Here is a 20,097-nt window from a genome sequence, read left to right on the forward strand (position 1 = left end):
TTTTGGGACCGTGTGGATTGGTTGGTTGATTGCAGGACAAGAAAGTTTGATCTAATTGAACAGATCCTGCTGTAGACATGTCACTCCACTTATTTTTTACCTAGCACTCCCTTATTGTGTTGAACACTGAAGAGATTATGTTGTACATTACATCAAGGTAGAGTTTACAAAATTGTTAAGAAATGGTCATTTGTATTTTACATTTCAGTTAGGTGGAGGTTGTGAGCTTGCCATGATGTGTGACATAATATATGCTGGAGAGAAAGCACAGTTTGGACAGCCTGAGATCACATTAGGCACAATTCCTGGTAGATATGATTTACTTAACTTATAAAAGACACAAATATATAATTTGATGATTATTATTAATGAAAATTTATAATGCAGGATTATTTTGTAGGTAAATCGTAAAACTTTAAAAAAAAAATCGAGTAATGAGTATAGTGAATATGGATGTCTGATATTGTACCATAGTCCAAGAATTTTAATACCAAAATCAGCTTGGGATTGAAGTTGAGGTTGTTACTTGAACTGTTTAAGACAGCGATTTTTCTAGCACTTGTCGTTTTAGTCATTGACAAAAGACTTTTCAGAATGACGAAAATGATGTAGTCTCATTTCTTCATGTGAAATCTTTGGAAGTACAAAATACATTAAGAACTGCATCAAGAGGCGAAAATGAGAATTTTAGTACCCCAAATTACAACTCGCAACAGGTTTCAAAATTTTGTGTAAACAATCACCTAATTCGCGAATTACACTAATCACACATGGAGTAAATGTCGATCTTTTGTCCACTCAAGCATGATTTTAATGCACACGGTGAAAGTCAATAAAGTTCAAATGCTGGTACAAAATTTCTGCTGGGGAAATTACTTTACTTGTTAACTTTGTGTCAAAATGACATAAAAAGTTATTTATCAATGTGGGTAATTTGGTCAATACACAGTTGTCACTCTATTTTATAGTTGCATGTCGACAATATTAACTATCTTGAAAATATCATTTATGCTATCAATGAACTACCCAGGGACCAATACTATATTTGCTGTTTGGATTGTCTGGAAAACATAATTGCATAACAGTAAAAAATGTGCTTTATTCATATGCAATGTACATTTAAGTTTTATTTAATGTCTTTCCACAGCGCTGTAAATAACAGATGATACTGAAATATCTTATGTCTGATACAAATACTTGTTTAAAAACAAATCCCATTAAAATGGTTCTCAATTTCTCATGCGAAAATGACTAAAGCTTTCAAAATCCTGGAAAAAACCCTGTTAAGAGTAAGTGTAAACAAGAGATCCAAAACAAGCATTGTCCCAGACAACAACTTCAGTGTTAGAGTATGTTTCTCTATACAATTGAAAAACAAGATGCCATACCACCAAAAGATAGCTGGCTATGGATTTTGGGATGACAATTTGAGCCCTGAAGAAATTAGGGATCAGAAACTGATTAATGATTGAATCATCTAACTCTATTTGAACAAAGCATGATACATGAGATTTGTGTACAAAAGATACACAAAGTGGTCCAGTCTCACTCGAGAGACTATTGAGATTTGCTTACTGATTTCAGGTTCCAGAGGTACTCAGAGTGGTCCAGTCTGATAAGAGAGAGAGAGAGAGAGAATATGTGATTCTTTTTGAGATTTTCTTACTGATTTCAGGTGCTGGTGGCACACAGAGACTAACCAAAGCTCTTGGTAAATCTAAGGCCATGGAACTGGTGCTAACAGCTGACAGAATCTCAGCAGTAGATGCTGAAAGAGCTGGTAAGTGTTTTATAACTTGTTATTACAATACCTCATGCAATACCTAGCAGCATGCCCACTGGTTTTTGCAAATGGGGCTACATGTACCCCCTGACCTTTGAATTCGAGGATACAGAAGCTTTTTTGGGGGTACAAATGATCATGGAATCAAAGTTATGCAAAAAGGACAATGTAGAAGAAGACTATGATAATTATGTATGTTTTGTCATTTTGTATTCCTTTTTAGCACATGTTCACAGTTGAATAAAATCATTTAAGGATCTCTGCATATTTGCCTGATATATTCAGACATATTTTAATTTCATTTTAGGTGTAAACAAAAAAATATTTGCAGATAGTGATGCATTAGAACGGCATGGCATTGCTATTGTATGTGCATGAATGTTTTGATTTTTGAAATTGTACGTGCATGATTTTTATTGTACATAAAATACGTACTGCAGCATGTGAATGGGCATGCTGCCTAGGTTTTCTAAAGAATAGTAAAAGTACTTAGAAGTGTGGCCAGTGGTCAGTGGTCAATGTAAAAACAATATCTAAGCATTAAATTTGTCATTTGATATGATGTCGTACTGCAATTTTCTTTGTATGAAATCATTACTAACCATTATTTTAACACTAATTATGATATGGACTACCCATTCTCAGGCCACAGATCATCTTTGAGTATGTATCTTTCTTGCTTTAAATGGAAAATTTGTTTGCCCCTATCCATCTCTCCACTCCCTCCCACCACTGTCAGTCTGTCCGTCACAAATTTCTTAGTGCAAATTGTCTGTCTCTCTGTCACATATTTCTAAGTGCAAATCTTCAGAAACTACTGCACCAAATATCATGATTCATGAAACTTGGTAGCTAATTAGGACATGATATTTTGTTGTGCACATTACCAGGAATCCACTAAAATTTGTGGGAGTTAAAGCGTTTAAACTTTGGAATGGTAGGAGATGTATGTTTTTGAAGACAAACTTTTATTAGTTCACATAAATTAAAAACTTTAGTTAGTTAATTTTAATATATGGACCATGTGCACCGTTAGGGTAAGCGTCCTCTGCTTTTCTAGAAACACCCGCTGAGTTGCTCATAAAAAGTCAAGTCCGGGTTAGATGAAAGAGGAAAGGAAAACTATGACACTTTGAACAAATCAGTTTTCATGGCACAGATGGATACACTGTAATGATCCACAAGTTCATGATGACGACCATAAAACTAGTAGTGATGGCTTCAATCTTGTAGCAACATAACCCTGTTCCAGAAGCCTATTTGTTAGAATTCTAGTGTGATACATAAAGTCTGCATAGTGTTGGCAAGCTCTGGCATAACAAGAGCTGTGATATGAACACTCCATAGGCAGGTACTGAAGGGATGTTACCACAGATGAACTCATTGTTAGAGTTAGTGCCCATGAAAGGCCAAAAATAACAGTTTTTGCAGTTTTCAGCTATTGTCTTGAAAGCTATAATAGATAGAAAGAACTTTCAGTTGATGAAATGATTCTTATGACAAGTCCTACAAAATTCTTCATTGAGTTAAAATTTTTAGACAATTCCTTGTTGGAGTTATTGCCATTCAAAGGCCAAAAATGACAGGTTTTTTTTTCAGTTTTCAGCCATTATCTTGAAAACTATAATAGAAAAAAAACTTTCAATTGATGATAAGATATTTATGATAAGGCCTACAAAAGTCTCCCCTAGTCAATATTGTCTGACAACTTTTTGTAATAGTTACTGCCCTTGAAATGCAAAATATGACATTCTTTGCAGTTTTCAGCCAATATCTCGATAACTATAATAGATATTCAATTGATGAAATGACCTTTATGATAAGTCCTACAAAAATCTCAGTCAAGTCAAATTGTTTGACAACTCCTTGTTAGAGTTATTGCATTTGAAAGGCAAAGAAACAACCTTTTTACAGTTTAGAAAAGTATGATAGATTGAAAAAAACTTTCAGTTGATGAAATGACCTATAAAAGTCTTATGGGTTGAAGTTGTCAGTCAACTCCTTGCCCTTGAAAGGCAAATATTGATTTCTAGTCGCAATTTTTGGCTAATATCTTGAAAACTATGATAGATAAGAAAAAAAACTTTTAATTGATAAAACTGTTTCTTATGATAAGGTCATCAAAGTTGTAGGACCACTCTGTTAGAGTTATTGTCCTTGAAGGGCATAAGTTGGACCTGATGAGCAATTCAGGCTACTAGGAGCCTCTTGTTAAAATTATGTATTTGAAATGTTTTTTTATCCATTTCTCTAGGTCTAGTCAGTAAAATATTCCCACCTGATACATTAGTGGATGAAGCAATAAAAACAGCAGAGAAAATTTCTAGTTATTCTAAAATAACTGTTGCCATGTGTAAAGAAGCTGTTAATGCATGTAAGTATATAAGCTTACTTTTATTGACATATACAGGAAATTCAAATACGATTTGACTCTACAGTAAAGTTTGGAAGCAATGTTACTTTGTCCTACCTTACAATAATCCAGATCATAGATCAAGTTCCTTTTGGACTTATAGCTTTTTAAACATCTTAGGAAACATTCTGGAATCAACATACTTCAAAGGATTTTTACATAGTTTGTACATATTTCTTAAAACAATCAAGGACTCTATCAAAGTTCAGTATCAAGGTCAAGGTCACAGACTAATATGATGTCAAACAAATACTGTGAATTCAAGAAAATTTTATTTTAAGTCCAATCAGTATATGCTAATAACAACAGATACATTGCTCTGTCTTGTTATGAATGTACTAAAACTAATATTACATGGGCTGAGATAACCCCCATGCATCCCCCAACTCATCAAAATTTGATTTTCAGTTACCTTTATACCTCCTATTTACGAATCTTTTTGTCGCCAAAAAAATAAACTGAAGCATTTTTGTATTTTTTGGCTACCTTTAATACCTCACTGAGGCAAAAATGATTTTTTAGCTCAACTGGCCCAAAGCCATGTGAGCTATTGCCATCACTTGGCGTCCATCATTGTCGTCGTCATCCGTCATCATCGTTAACAATTATACAAAACTCTTCTTCTCCGAAACTACTTGACTGATTAGAACCAAACTTGGTATAAATGTTCCTTGGGGTATCCTGCATAGAATTGATGTGGGGATTTTTGATTCGTCGAAAAACATAGCCACCGTTACTAAAAATAGAGCATAGGGGTCAGACAGCAGATTTTTGTGTATATCTCCAAAACTATTAGGTTTACCTATATTCTAACGCAGGGAATAGTATTTAGCATGATTAGATCTATTTCTTGTCAAATTTTGGTTTTAATCCGTTAAACCATGTTGGAGTTATTGCCCTTTTTCAACAATTTTTGCCATTTTTAATGTTATTTCTTTCAAAAATCTTCTCCTCTGATACTACTTAACCAATTGAAACCAAACTTGGTATGAATGTTCCTAGGGGTATCCTGCATAGAACTGATGTGGGGATTTTTGATTCATCAAAAAACAGGGCAGCCATTACTAAAAATAGAACATAGCGGTCAAGCAGTAGTTTTTCGCATATATCTCCAAAATTGTTAGGTTTAGCCAAAATCTTTTCAAGCTGAAATTATCGTTATTATTAGGACTACAAAAGTCTTCAGGGATAAAAGTTGTCAGATGACTCCTTGCAAGAGTTATTGCCCTTGAAAGGGGAAAAATGATTTTTTTTAACAGTTTTCAGTCAATATCTTGAAAACTATGATAGATTAAAAGAAACTTTCAATTGTTGAAATGATCCTTATGATAAGCCCTACCAAAGACTTCTTGAGTCAAAATTGTTGGACAACCTCTTGTTAAATTTATTGCCTTTGAAAGGCAAAATTCAACCAGGTGCGCAATTCAGGCTCCTAGAAGCCTCTTGTTTTCAACTCTTCCAACTTCTCCTTTTTACAAACGAAGTAAATTGACATATATAGGTATCAACAAGAAGCCCAATGTCTCAGCTTTACAATGGTATCAAGAAAATTGTGGTAACACTTAGGTATTTTGAGTGAAGTGAAAAAAAATGTACCCCTACCCCACCGAAATATCACTTAAATTAACATATTTTTCAATGTCAAAACCTCTAGCGTATTTATGCTTCAGTAAAAAATGGCTTATTTGGTATTTTCTGGGTTCTTTTGGTGACTTGTGGCGATTTTCGTTGTCAGAATTTACCAAAAAGTGCAAAAAATTGGATTTTTCATTTGAAGTCATATAATTTCAACTCTACAAGTTATTGCTCAAATAAAACGTCTCAAATTTGGTATCATTTGATAGATAATTTTATCTACATGAATAAACACAAAGAACTAGTTTCAGATAAAGAATTTTCAAAACAAGTTAAAAGTATTACCCCTACCCCTAGAAAACTGGTCTCACTACCAAACAGAATTCTTATTCAACAATGTAAAACTTTTATTTTGGGCATTCATAATTAATATTGTATGGGAATTCATTAAAGAGAATACATAAAAATATTACTTTAAAGTTTATTGCATGGCAACTTTCCATGTGAACTAACATAACTGCCATGTTACCAATTATCTCCCAAGTCAGGCTTTTCAGAAGGATTTAAATCAATTTTGTTGGAAAAAAAACATATCAAGAATATTTTCTTTGCAGCATATGAAATGTCTCTGAAGGAAGGCCTTCATTTTGAGAAGAGAATCTTCCATGCAAGTTTTGCAACTGTAAGTATAAGACATAGCTGTTCAGTGAACAAATCAAGAACCAAAAATTAGATTGGGCATTAGAAGTAGTTCTGGATTCAAAATTAATATGTCTGTGTTAGTTGATACAAATTTTCTACAGTAAAACTGGACAAACCATACTTTTTTTCTGACAGGTGGATATTGTGTGGTCTTAACAAGTTTTTTAGATTATTCAAATGTTTAAAATGTATGTCTGGGTTAGACTGGTGTCTGGTTTATTTAGGATTCAGCAGAAACCAGTCTTAAATCAGTAGTAAGAAAAAACTCTATATGCTATAGATGATATTAGATAAGATAAATCATAGACCCTCTCAGGTAGAAAACATGAATACAATGATATGCCACAATGATTTTTTAAAAATTGTGCGAATGCAATGCAACTATGAATAATCTTCAAAGCAAATGGAAATGTAGTCTTTGAAAGTATTTCTGTTCAAGGATTGGTCCCCTTTGTTGTGTGATAATATAATAAACTCTTTGTAATAATTTGTTAATTATTTTAATTTTGTTGTTTTTTTTGTTTTTTGTTTTTTTCAATCTAAATATGCTTTTGTTGTACTTTTTCCCAACATACCTTGAAATGAACCATGTAAGTTAGAGCATAATTGTACTCATTTTTAGCTCACTTTGCATCCATCGTCATCATTAATAATTTTTCAAAACTCTTCTCCTCTGACACTACTTGACCAATTGGAACCAAACTTTGTATGAATAATCCTTGGGGTTCCTGCCATAGGGATCAGACAGTAGTTTTTCTCATATATCTTCAAAATGGTTACATTTAGCCTAATTCTTACTGGGTAAAAGTGTTCAGCATGATGAGATCTATCTGTGGTAAAATTTTCATTTTAATCCATTGAGTCATGTTCAAGTTACTGCCCTTTTTGACATTTTTTTTTTGCTATTTTTGATGTTATTTCTTTTAAGAAATCTTCTTCTCTGACACTATTTGACTAATTGAACAAAACTTGGTATGAATGTTCCTTGGGGTATCTTGCATAGAACTGGTGTGGGGATTTTCGATCCATTGGAAACCATGGCCACCTTTAATAAAAACATAGGGGGTCAGACAGTAGTTTTTGTTATATATCTCCAAAACCGTAAGTTTTAGCTTAATTCTGATGGATAAAAGTGTTCAGGATGATGAGATTTATCTGTGGTCATATTTTCGTTTTAATCCATTAAGCCGTGTTGGAGTTATGGTCCTTTTTTGACTGTTTTTTGCTATTTAATGTTATTTCTTTCTAAAATCTCCTTTGACACTACTTGATTAATTGAAACCAAACTTGGTATGAATGTTCCTTGGGTTATCTTGCATAGAACTGATGTTGGGATTTTTTATACTTTGGAAAGCATGGCAGCCTTTAATAAAAATAGAACATAGGGGTCAGACAGTAGTTTTTTTTCCACATATATCTCCAGACCATAAGGTTTAAGCAAATTCTTTCAATAGCTGTATTGATCCTTATTATAAGGCCTACAAAAGTCTTCAGGGATAAAAGTTGTCAGAGGACTCCTGGTAAGAGTTATTGCCCTTGAAAGATGAAAAATGAGGGTTTTTTTTTTGCTTTCTTTTTGCAGTTTTTAGCCAATATTTTGAAAATTATGGTAGATAGAAAGAAATGTTCGATTGCTGAAATGATCCTTATGATTAGTCCTACCAAAGTCTTCTTGATTCAATTTTTTTGACAACTTCTTGTTAAATTAATTGCTTTTGAAAGGGAAAATTCAACCAGTTGAGTGATCTTTGTTCTTTGTTGTTTTTGTTTTCCATATCTGGCCTTTGTCCCTGGATGACATTCTTTTGATTTCCACTAGAATCTTGGTTCCCTTGATTACTCTTTCAGCCAATGTCATGAAAACTATGATAAAAAGAAGGACATTTTCAATTGCTGAAATAATCCTTATGATACGTCCAACCAAACTCTTCTTAGTCAAAATTGTTGGACAACTTGTTAAATTTATTGCCCTTAAAAGGCAAAAATAACCATGTGAGCCATTCAGGCTCCTGCGAGCCTCTTGTTAGGAATATTTTTCTTTTTTGTGATTTCATAGTTAGTACATTTTCCCCAACATAAGTACATGAAAATATGTTCAGTCATCTTTTACTTATATCAATTTGAATGACACCAAAGCAATCATTTATTCATCTTGTATTACCTACATTACCAAAGCCAGGACCAGGTCTAGGAGTTGGCTTGGTCCGTCCATTTGTCCGTTCATCTATAACACTTCAGTTTGTCATTTCATCTCTGTTGATACTACCAGTACTCTTCTGAATTTCATGAAATTTGATTTGTGGCAAGAACACCATATCTATTGTGCTATTATTAGGAAATCTTTTATTCTCTAATATTTATCTAAGTTATGCCCCTTTGAACTTAGAAATTTACTGAAAATCATCATGTATTATATTGTCATCTTTACTCCTCTAAAACTACTCGACTGAATTCCATTAAACTTGGTATGTAGCAAGAACACCATATGCAGTTGTGTTTATTATCAGAAAATTTTGATTGTCTAATTTGTATGGCAGCAATGCCCCTTTGAACTTCAAAAATTACTGAAAATCATCATGTATCAGCTTTTCATGGCCACTTCTCTTAAACTACTTGACTGAATATCCTGAAACTTGGTATTTTGGAAGAACACCATATGTAGTTGTGCAACTTGGCAGGTGTTTCTAGAAAAGCAGAGGACGCTTATCCTACTGGTGCACCTGGTCCATGCTCCCTGTTTTTAGTAGAGTCCGAGTTGCTCATTTACTTTTGTTACTTTGTATTAATGATTTTAGTTACTTTATGTTCTTTGTTGTGTTAGTATGTTTTCCATGTCTGGTCTCAGTCCTTTGATTACATTCTTTTGATTCTGCTAGAATCTTGATACGCCCCGTGCAGGTCCGGGTGTTAAAAGAATAGGCCTGCAGCAATGCTAAGCTTGTCGTAAGAGGCGACTAAATAGTGCTCAGAAACCTAGCCGGGGGCTAGGCGCTCTGCCCACAGATAAACTGGGATGTGTGCCCCAGGTGGTGGAATGGGGTACCCCTGACGTGTTACATGCTGGGGTTGTCAGGCTATAATATGGAAAACCTGACCGCAAACTATAGTGATGCACCGTGTTGGGAAAGATGCCACGTTCCTCACACGTTAAAGAACCCTGCTGTGGTATTCGATAGGAGTAGGAACCTTTGCGCTTTGCCACAGGAGGCTAAATTGCCCAACCTTACCCATCCCCCTTTTTCCAGTGGCAATCAAAATTTGTCGACCCTATTATCCTTGTGACCCATCCTTTTTTTTTCATTTCATGTTCATTTTATCATCCATTTCATGTTCATTGTCTGAATATAGCTGAAATATTGCTGCTCGGACGTTAAACCCCAACAAACAAACAACAAACAAACCTTTGATTACTCTTTTACGGGTTATGTCCTTTTGAACTTAGAAATGTACAGAAAATCATCACATATCAGTTTGTCATTGCAACTTCTCGTTAACTATGCAACTAAATTTCATAAAACTTGGTATGTTGCTAGAACACTATACATAGTTGTGCATTTTATCAGGAAATTTTGATTGTCTGGTTTATAATATCCATTGGTCTAGCTTGTCTCTCAAGGAGTTGCAATGACCAAATAAACCGTAAATCTTTTACCATAAAATTAAATACCCACAAATTAGGTAAGGTGTAGGAAACTATGAAAATAATTACCCAAGAACAAAATGACAGTATTATCTCAGACTTTGTGTATAGTTGGTGTATAATAATTACCCAAGACCAAGTAGCAATCACACTGTTATCTTACACTTTGTATATAGTTGGTGTGTAATTTTTAACTTTTACTTACCAGAAAAGCTACTTGAAACCACATGATTTATAATATTTTGATAAATATTGAGTCATCTCTATTTCATTTTCCATCACTCTAATTTTTTGTATTTTTTTAGAATGATAGAAAAGAGGGCATGACAGCATTCTCACAGAAAAGAAAACCTGATTTTACAGACTCATGATGACCTTTGACAATTTAAGATTGTGATAATTTTGATAGTGATTGATATCCATGAAGAAAAAACAACACAATGTTTGTTTTTTTGGAAAATTATATTCATTTTTATAGATAATAAACAAGATTTGGCATTCTCATTGAAAATTCTCAACTTTGAAACACAGAATACTATGGTTGTAAAACCGGAGTAAAAATTAAACAAAAACAGTCAGGTTTATTTATCACTCAATAAAAAATATTCTAATTTGCTGAACAAAAAGGCTGATTTTTTTACAAATTTGTGGAAACATTTTGTTTGAAATAAGTTGCATTGTGGAATGTTGTATATAACTGTGGAACTTTCGTAGTCTTGTACTGATATTGCAATGTTGTTGTAGTCTTGTACTGGTATGGCAATGTTTTTTGTAGTTTTGTACTGGTATGGCATTGTTGTTGTAGTCTTGTACTGGTATGGCAATGTTTTTGTAGTCTTGTACTGATATGGCAATGTTGTTGTAGTCTTGTACTGGTATGGCAATGTCTTTGTAGTCTTCTACTGATATGGCAATGTTGTTGTAGTCTTGTACTGGTATGCCAATGCTGTTGTAGTTTTGTACTGGTATGGCAATGTTGTTGTAGTCTTGTACTGGTATGGCAATGTTTTTTTGTAGTTTTGTACTGATATGGCAATGTTGTTGTAGTCTTGTACTGGTATGGCGCTGCTGTTGTAGTTTGTACTGGTATGGCAATACTGTTGTAGTCTTGTACTGGTATGGCAATGCTGTTGTAGTCTTGTACTGGTATGGCAATGTTTTTGTAGTTTTGTACTGGTATGGCAATGTTTTTGTAGTTTTGTACTGGTATGGCAATGTTTTTTGTAGTTTTGTACTGGTATGGCAATGTTGTAGTCTTGAACTGGTATGGCAATGTTTTTGTTGTTTTTTTTTTATTGTAATTTGTTTATTTTTAAAGCATTGAAAGTACAGACACATATTCACTGAAAGTAACAATGTATATTACAAATTACAAAGAAGAAAACAAAAAAAAAAACAACAAAATTTTCCTGCAAGATATTAAATTATGTGTTTTAACTGACACCAAGAGCAATGGTGACCATCTTTTACAATAACAGTTTTCTTTAGCAGGGATGTCATGCATCTAACAAATTTTTTCTATCTTAATACAATATTTCAAATATTCAAAATCACTTTTCACACAAGGCATTTTACAAGTACATCTACATATATATATATATAATATTTCATGGATAGAAAGGTATGATCAACAACATTATTTGGATCATCAATATCTCTAATGTGTGGAAGCGCTTAAAATATTGGGGCTTCGATATTAAGTCGTTTCAGGTTTAATACTTTATTTTGAACAAAACAATCTATATGAAACAGGAAAAATGCCCTGTAATAAAAATACAAATATTATAGCACAAATTACAATTTTACGCTTTAAATATTGTAACAAACATATAAAGCAAATACAATGAAAAAAAATACTCTATGCATAAATCACTTCACATGACGTTCGAATATTCGTTTCATCTCAAAATCACCTGATTATGCATAAATAAGTCAATCAATCAATATGTTCATATTAATCCGATGTGCCAAGAAATATTATTAAAACATATAACGGGTATGTTCCGTAAATTAACATTGATTGTTGGTGCCTTCCGCCTGAGCAACACTATTAGGTTATATTCTGGCAACCGTAAATTAACAAACATATCTGGAAATTATTTTTAAAAAATAAAGATAACTATATGTGTATTGCGTATTGTGTATTGTACGGCTCATTTGCGATCAGCAAATTACCAAATATCTATAATTTTCGTGACTTTGAAAATCGTACAAATCATAAAAAATAACAATAAGACATATACAAAAATATCTAACTCACATATCGTACAAGTGGCACGGATAATTAAGTACATCTAGATATGTAACATCCACTGGCAGTCTTGGTTCCCGGCCAAACATCAGATGATGAGAGAATCCCGTCGAATCGTCTCTAGTACAGTTGTAAGAGTGTACAAGGGGTCCGACATAGGATTTTCAATTCTTCCTCTGTTGGTTCCAAGGTACCAAGCATGTCTAGTAGAGTTCTGTTAAACCGCTCGCATTGGCCATTTCCCATCGGATGGTAACTTGTCTTTCGTGATTTTTCCATTCCTGCTGTGGTTCTATTGGTCTGGTTTCTACTTGGGACTGCTTGAGCAAACCTGGTGAAATGATCCGTGATGATAAGTATATGTTGATATCCGCCTAGTCCATGCATACTATCTGCATTGGTGACGTTCGGATACTGCAAAGCGGTGCACGCTGGTTTGTCATTGATTTCCTTCTTATACAACGTTGACATCTAGATACCCACTCAGTAACATCTTTGTGCATGCCTGGCCTGTAAAATCTTTCTCTTAGGAGTGAAAGTGTACGGTCTTTACCTGGATGTCCCATGTCGTTGTGTAATGCCTGCATAGTTGATGGTATTAGTTCAGCTGGAAGTACAAGTTGTTCCTTTACTTAATCGTTGATGGTAACTCCTCGGTAAAGAACACCGTCAATTATCTTCATGTGTTGGTACTGTCTCTTTAACATGGTATCTTCTTTATCTGGTGGTTCCTGACTAGCGATGGTATGTAGCCAACGACTGATGGTTTTGTCTTTCATCTGTGCTTTTCTCCAGTCAATAATATCTGAAATGGCTGACCCTGGAATATCCAATTTCCAACTTCGATGGATCGACAGGTAGGCATTCTGCAAGAGGTGAAGAAGACGCTGAGTTGCATATGGCTTTAATGGTGTCGTCGTTGATGTCGATGGTGCTGACAGGTTGTCAACTCAATGCATCTGCGTCACAGTTGGTTCTCCCTGGTCGATGATGTATGTTGAAGTTGAAGGAAGCAAGATCTGCCAACCATCTATGTCCCGTTGCTTCTAACTTTGCCGTTGATATATAGAACACAAGTTAAAGGATTATTATCTGTTAATACAGTAAATTTAGTTCCATAAAGGTAATCTTTAAATCTATCAGTAACGGCCCACTTTAAAGCTAAAAATTCTAATTCATGAGGTGGATAATTCTTTTCCGCTTTCGTTAATCCTCGACTAGCATAATAGATGACGTGTTTTTCCTCTCCTACTTGCTAGTAAAGTACAGCACTAAGTCCGATTAACGTTGCATCGACATGGACTTCAAAGGGTAGCTGGGTATCCGGGTAACTGAGAATAGGAGCTGATGTAAGTAGCTGCTTAAGTTTCTTGAAGGCGTGGTCTTGCTGTTCTCCCCATTTCCATTCACGCTGAGGTTTCTTCTTTCGCTCCCCTTCCTGCCTGGTGGAATTGGCATCACATCCGTCAATAGCTTACTTACCTGACTGAAATTCCGGATGAAGCGTCGGTAATATCCGGCTAGGCCTAGGAATCGACGAACATCCTCGGGTGAAGTCGGAGTTGGCCAGTTGGTAACACGGTCGGTCTTGTCGGGGTCTTCTTCTACTCCGTCTTTAGATATACTATGTGGCCTAGGAACTTAACTCGTCGCTGGAAAGACGAACACTTGTTGGGCGCCAATTTCAAGTGTGCTTGTCGAATTCTGTCCATCACCAGTTTCAAATTCTGTAGATGTTCTTCATAGGACTTTCCAAATATAATCACGTGGTCTATAAACACGCAGCATATTCTGAGGTGGTAATCGGCTAATACATCCTCAATAAGGCGCTGATAAGTGGCCGGACTATTAGTTAAACCAAAAGGCATTCTATTAAACTCGTAAAAACCAAGTGGACCGACTGTAAAGCTTGTGCGCTCTTTATGAGGCTCATAAATCACAACTTGATGATAACCTGATTTCATATCCACCGTTGAAAATTATGTACTTCCGACTTAAGCAATCCAAAAGATCTTCTATTCTGGGAAGGCTGTAGCTATCTTCGTATTGTTATTTAGTTGTCGGAAATCTACGCAGAGTCGAAGGGATCCATCTTTCTTTCTTGCTAATACCACGTTCGACGCAAATGGACTGCTGGACGGACGAATGATACCTGCATTCAGTAGTTGTCTTAGATGATTCCTAACTTCTTTGTAAGCTGATGGTGGAATTCTACGGTAGCGTTGCTTAAATGGTTTGTCTTCGATGAGGTCTATACGGTGTTGCACTGCGTCATTATGGCCAATATCTTCATCTGACTTGGAAAAGATATCCATGTATGACCTGATAAGTGCTAGTCCATCTTGGAGTTGTTCTGTGCTTAGATCACTCTGGGTTATCTTGATTTGGCTAAGGACCTTGGCTATCCCATCTTCAGTTGGTAAAGTCGGCGAGTCTTCGATGGTAACAGGTTGCAACTCACAGACGGTAGCTCTAGGTGGAATACTGAGTGTTCTGTTGGTAACGTTGGTTAATGTGATGGTTACTGGGCCTGTTTGTTTATTGGTAGGTGATATGCGCTGGTTCGACGTCGAAGTCTGCATTATTCTTAGCCAGTGGTGATGAGTGGAACATAGCAGGTGTAATATGATATGGAACATCTTTATCTATGAATCCGGAAAATGTGGTGCTGAAATTGGGAGGTAAGACGAATGGTATTTTCTGCATTCTTTACTAGACCCAAGCGGTTGTCATTCTTGGTGAGTTCCTTTTCTCTGAGTAGTATGCATCTAAGAGTCAGGCACCATGGTGTGGTAAGTCCGCTGTCCTGAAGAAATCGCTGGCCTATACTTACCTTTAAACTTTCCATTATATGAGACAGGGCGTTGGTTCCAAGCAGTAGGGGTACATGATGGTTGTATCGGCTGTCAGCTATTATTAACAGGATACATGTATGGTGCTGGTCATGACCTGGTATCTGTATATCTACCTCAGAATATCCTATGTACGGCAACTGGTTCCCGTCTGCACATTCAATATCTAACATCTTCTCAATGGTGATCAATGGTGTAGACATATGTTCCTTTTAGTAGGTCTCGCTAACTGTGGATACTGTCGAACCGGTGTCAAGTAGAGCCGTTTAGTTTAATCTGCACTTCAGTGGGTGTTCCAAAGGGACCTGGTGGAGCTCTCACTTGTTTGACTTTGGGAATATTCTGTTGACTCAAGCTTATGGACGTCCCCCTCTTTATCCCCCTTTTTTTCGGAGGGACGGGGTGATATAGTACAAGTCCATCAACCTCTAATGTTCACTCAATGATAAAGTGTGCGGTTCAACCAAGCATAGAACGGAAAAGACCGAATCCAACCGAGAAAATACGAAATCTCAAACTGATAGAAAAGAAATACCAGGTTCGAAATGTCTGTCCGTTATGTGGTTTAGGTCTAGGTCAAAACGTTAATTTCCATCTGAAATTAACACACATATAAATTGAAATAGGTTTTTATTATCTATGAAAATAAATATCAAATACAAAGAAAATTCAAATTTAAGATACAAATAAAATGTTAAATACCAGTAATTTTACACACTATCACAAATGCAAAAAGTTTGTCTTTATGTGTTATTTGGTGGATTTCATAATCACATATTTGTAATAGGCCTTTCACACTCAGTCAGATTATTAAAGGATTACTTACACAACAAAACGTTTTTGCTAAAATCCTGTGTACTACTAGTAATTGAATTGAAAGTTTTGAAGTTTAGATTTTTTTGTAATGGAAAAACTCTGAGAAGAAATATGGTGCCAATCTACTATCTCCTGTCTAGTAAAATATCACATTTTTGTTGAATTTGATGGGATTTTCTAAAATGTTTGGAATAAGTAATTCATGAAAATATTTACTAAGTTTCTTGTCAATTTTTCTACAATGTTATTTTTTATTTCATTAATTTTTGCCTGTCCTTGTTTGCTTATCCACTCGTCCAACCAAACTTCTTAATTGCCCAGTCAGTCCAAGGGACCCAAGTGCTCTGCATAAAGTTAAGGAAACAAAGCCACTACAGCCTACCTCTACTGGGAAATTCCATGCCTTCCACTGCTTGTCTTGGATTTCCTTAAACAGAGCCTGGTACTTGGACAGCTTTCTCTCATGGGCTTCGTCTTGATTCCCACGGGACTGACAATTCCACATGAATTACATGTCTGCTTGTTTTAGACCAAAGAACGATAGCTGAACGAACTGTTGTTGTGATCACCTCTCTTGGGAAGGTTGTCTTCATTCCAATGTCAGCTTGACGTTGTTAGCTCTACTAATCTTCTCTGCTGATTTTACATGCAGGTTCATTGTTGTTGAGAAAAGTACTATGAATATGGTACATCCTAGCCTTTGTCATGTTGTTGTGTAGTCTGCAGCCGTGAAGCTAATTACAAAGTGGTAAAAATAGTGTTGTATCATTTCTCTGACTCTTTTTGGTACATGATATTTCTCAAACTCAGGCCTTCTAGTTTGTGTGGAATACTTCCATATGCGTTTGTCAGGTCTAGCAACAGCACAGTCAGATCGCCTTTGCTCTCTTCCTGTACGATCTTTGTTAAACGCTGGTGTTCTAGGCACTTTGGTACTCCTGGTACTCCTTAGCAAATATGTTGTGACACGCTTTGCCAAGACCGCTAGGCAAACCTTTCTTTCAACATTAAGCAGTGATAAAGTTCTGAACTGCTTCAGCTCTTTGGACTCTTCCTCCTTTGGAATAAAATATCCTTCAGATTTTAGCCAATCTTCTGGTTACTGGTTTCTTCTCCAAACCACGTTAATGTGTCTCCATAGTTGTTTTGCAAGGTTTGGACAGTTCTTATATACTCTATATGGAATGCCAGTTGGGCCTGGTGCTGAAGCTGCCCTTGCTTTCTTTAATGTTGAAATTACTTCATGCAGCTTTGGTTCTGACATATCAAATTCTTTGTTGGCTCTTCTGGCTTATTAATCTGTATTGTCTCCAAGATCCTTATCTCTGGTCACTATGGAGTTCTTTCAAATACTGCTAGACTTCCTGTTGTGGGCAATCTGAGCGGCCTGATCGTTTATCACCAAGCAGTTTTTTTCACAAAGTTGAATGGAGTAGCTGTAAATTGGGATTTCTTGCTTTTTATTTCTGTTCTTTGTGAAGTTCTCTACTTTTCTCGGCGTTCTTATCCTTTCTCTGTTGACATCTCTTAGTTCCTTTAATGCCTTCTGTTCGTGCATTTCTGCTGTTTTGTAGCACTTTGTTAAGTTGAGTTGTTCTTTTCTTAATTGGACAATCTCTTTCACTCTTCTGTTCTCTTTTGTGGTTTGATTTCTCTGTCTTTTTTGTTCGTCGATTCCAAACCTGTCTTCTCTATTGCATAAATGATCGTACTCGTAGCTTTTGTCTTTCTATCTTTCTATTTTGTCACCCCATACTTTTCGATATCGCTTAATGATGATCCTTTCCAAGGGGAGTGATTAAATTGGCCAAAAAGTTTCTGTAGCCTAGACATCTTTAGTATTTGAGAAAGCAGTTTACATCGTGGAATATTAGTCCACCATTTTCGTAATCATTAATAATAATATTTCTCTTGATTTTATCTGGTTTTCCACCCCAAAGGAATTGAAAAAAAAGTCTGTTGAATTGCTTTTGTTATCTCCAATGATGGATTTGGTAGTACATTAAAATTGGGAGGGCTAAAGTAGTGATGTCCTTCCAACATATGTAAGATCCCTTCTACACCAACAATTCAAAATATTTTGTACTTTTTTTTAAATTAAACTTGAAAATTGTGACAATTCTTCTGATCTGTTACAATATAAAAAGAAATTCCAAACATCTTAAATGTGTTCAGAACTAAAGGTTTCCTAGGAGTGTTGTTTTTAACACACACACCCCTTTTTGAGCCAACCCACATTGCTTCAGTTTTTTTTCCAAGTTAACTCTCAGACCAGCACAGTTATAAAAAAACAATCAAATATGTGATATGCATTTCTAATTATCTAGGGCTATCATCCAAAATAAATGTCGAGTCGTCTGCATATTGACTTGGCAAGTACTCAGAACCATCAATTGCAAAACCAGTTACTGCTTGATCATGTTTTAGGGCTGCAATAAGCTCCAATACAAGATCTCCTTGACTAACTCCCCTTTCTTATTTAAAAAAAACTCAGACGTGTGATCATTATATAAAACAGAACAAGATGTCTTTGAAAAGAAACGTTTAATCCATTGACATAATGTTGTACCAAAACCTAAACAAAAATTAGTGTCAGTTCGATAAATGGCAATTCAACAGTGTTAAACGCTTTTTCTAAGTCTACCAATAAGAAAAGTTCAGGTATGTTCCCCCAGCTTGTCTAACTAGTCATAAACTAGTCTAATACATTCTCCAATATACCGTAGACATTTGGTATCCAAACAGTATATTAAGTACATGTGAATACATAGATCGCTTAGATCCATGCCACAAAAGCAAGGCTGGGATTGATTTCAAGGGTTGTGACTTGAACCAGTAAGGATCATTCAGAGAAAAAAAGGGGTCTATAAATAAGCATTTTCCTAATTTCTGAACAATAAATAGTAAAAGTGTATAGATCTCTAAGAAATTGAATCACAAAAATACCGTCCGGAAAGACTTGGATTAATAGGGCTATGTATATAATCATTTTGGATATTGGTGTAGAAATATTTAGTATCTGGACAATAACTTGCGTCAAAGTACCTGGATTTTTATTAAATTCATTCACAAAGTTCCATGCCACAAGCGAAAGAGTAATCAAGGGAACCAAGGTTATAGCGGTAATCAAAAGAATGTAATCCAAGGACAAAGACCAGACTTGGAAAACAGACATACACAACAAAGAACACAAATTAACTAAAATCATACATACAAAGTAACAAAAGTAAATGAGCAACTCGGACTCCACCAAAAACTGGGAGCATGGACCAGGTGCACCGGTAGGGTAAGCGTCCTCTGCTTTTCTAGAAACACCCGCCGAGTTGCTCATAAAAAGTCAAGTCCGGGGTAGACAAACGAGGGAAGGAAAACTATGACCCGTTGAATAAATCAGTTTTCATGGTGCTGATGGATACACCATAACGATCCACGAGTTCATGATAACGACCATAAAAATTCTGTAGTGATGAATACAATCTTGTAGCAACATAACTGTTCCAGAAGCTTATTTGTTAGAGCTCTAGCGCGATACAAAAAGTCTGCGTAGTTTCGGCAAGCTCTGGCATAACGTATGAGTTATGATATGAACACTCCATACGCAGGAGCTGAAGGGATGTTGCCACAGATGAAAGAAAAGTTGACAATTCTGAATGAAAAGTCATCACGTTTGTCGTAAAGTTTGGTCAATAGTTTTCCTTTACCATCGATTTCTAAGTGTAGGTCAAGATATAAGGCCGACTTCAGCGTGTCTGTAGTATCCTTTATCTCAAGTTATTTTAGGTAGATGCGATGTATCAAATCTCCGAAATTAGGATTGTTTAAAGATAATACGTCATCTATGTAGCGGAAACTGAGATTGAAGGATCTAGCCAAACGATATTCTTTCTTTCTGATCAGATCAGCTATAAAGTCAGCCTCATAAGAGTGAAGGAACAGGTCAGCAAGTAAAGGAGCACAATTTGTTCCCATTGGAATGCCGACCGTTTGTTGAAAAACACGTCCACCACACTGGACAAATATGTTGTCAATTAAAAATTCCAGCATTTTGTAAACATCTTCCTCTGT

At 35.6% G+C, this 20,097-nt stretch overlaps 1 protein-coding gene across 2 annotated transcripts in view; it reads left to right on the forward strand.

Moving 5' to 3' along the window:
- The window catches only part of LOC148618340 (enoyl-CoA hydratase, mitochondrial-like), a 34,535-nt gene extending 23,911 nt beyond the window's left edge, over nt 1-10,624 (forward strand). For both annotated transcript variants that reach the window (XM_088577116.1, XM_088577114.1), the window contains exons 4-8: nt 209-308; nt 1,676-1,780; nt 4,038-4,157; nt 6,386-6,453; nt 10,419-10,624. In XM_088577116.1, coding sequence (XP_088433242.1) covers nt 209-308; nt 1,676-1,780; nt 4,038-4,157; nt 6,386-6,453; nt 10,419-10,484 — 459 coding nt within the window. In that variant the 3' untranslated portion in view covers nt 10,485-10,624. The remainder of the gene's footprint in view (nt 1-208; nt 309-1,675; nt 1,781-4,037; nt 4,158-6,385; nt 6,454-10,418) is intronic.
- Nucleotides 10,625-20,097: the final 9,473 nt, after the last annotated feature.

The sequence above is a fragment of the Perna viridis genome, chromosome 4 (assembly GCF_037379345.1).
Source record: "Perna viridis isolate PV_CMFRI_1.1 ecotype Kerala chromosome 4, ASM3737934v1, whole genome shotgun sequence".
Taxonomy (NCBI): Eukaryota; Metazoa; Mollusca; class Bivalvia; order Mytilida; family Mytilidae; genus Perna; species Perna viridis.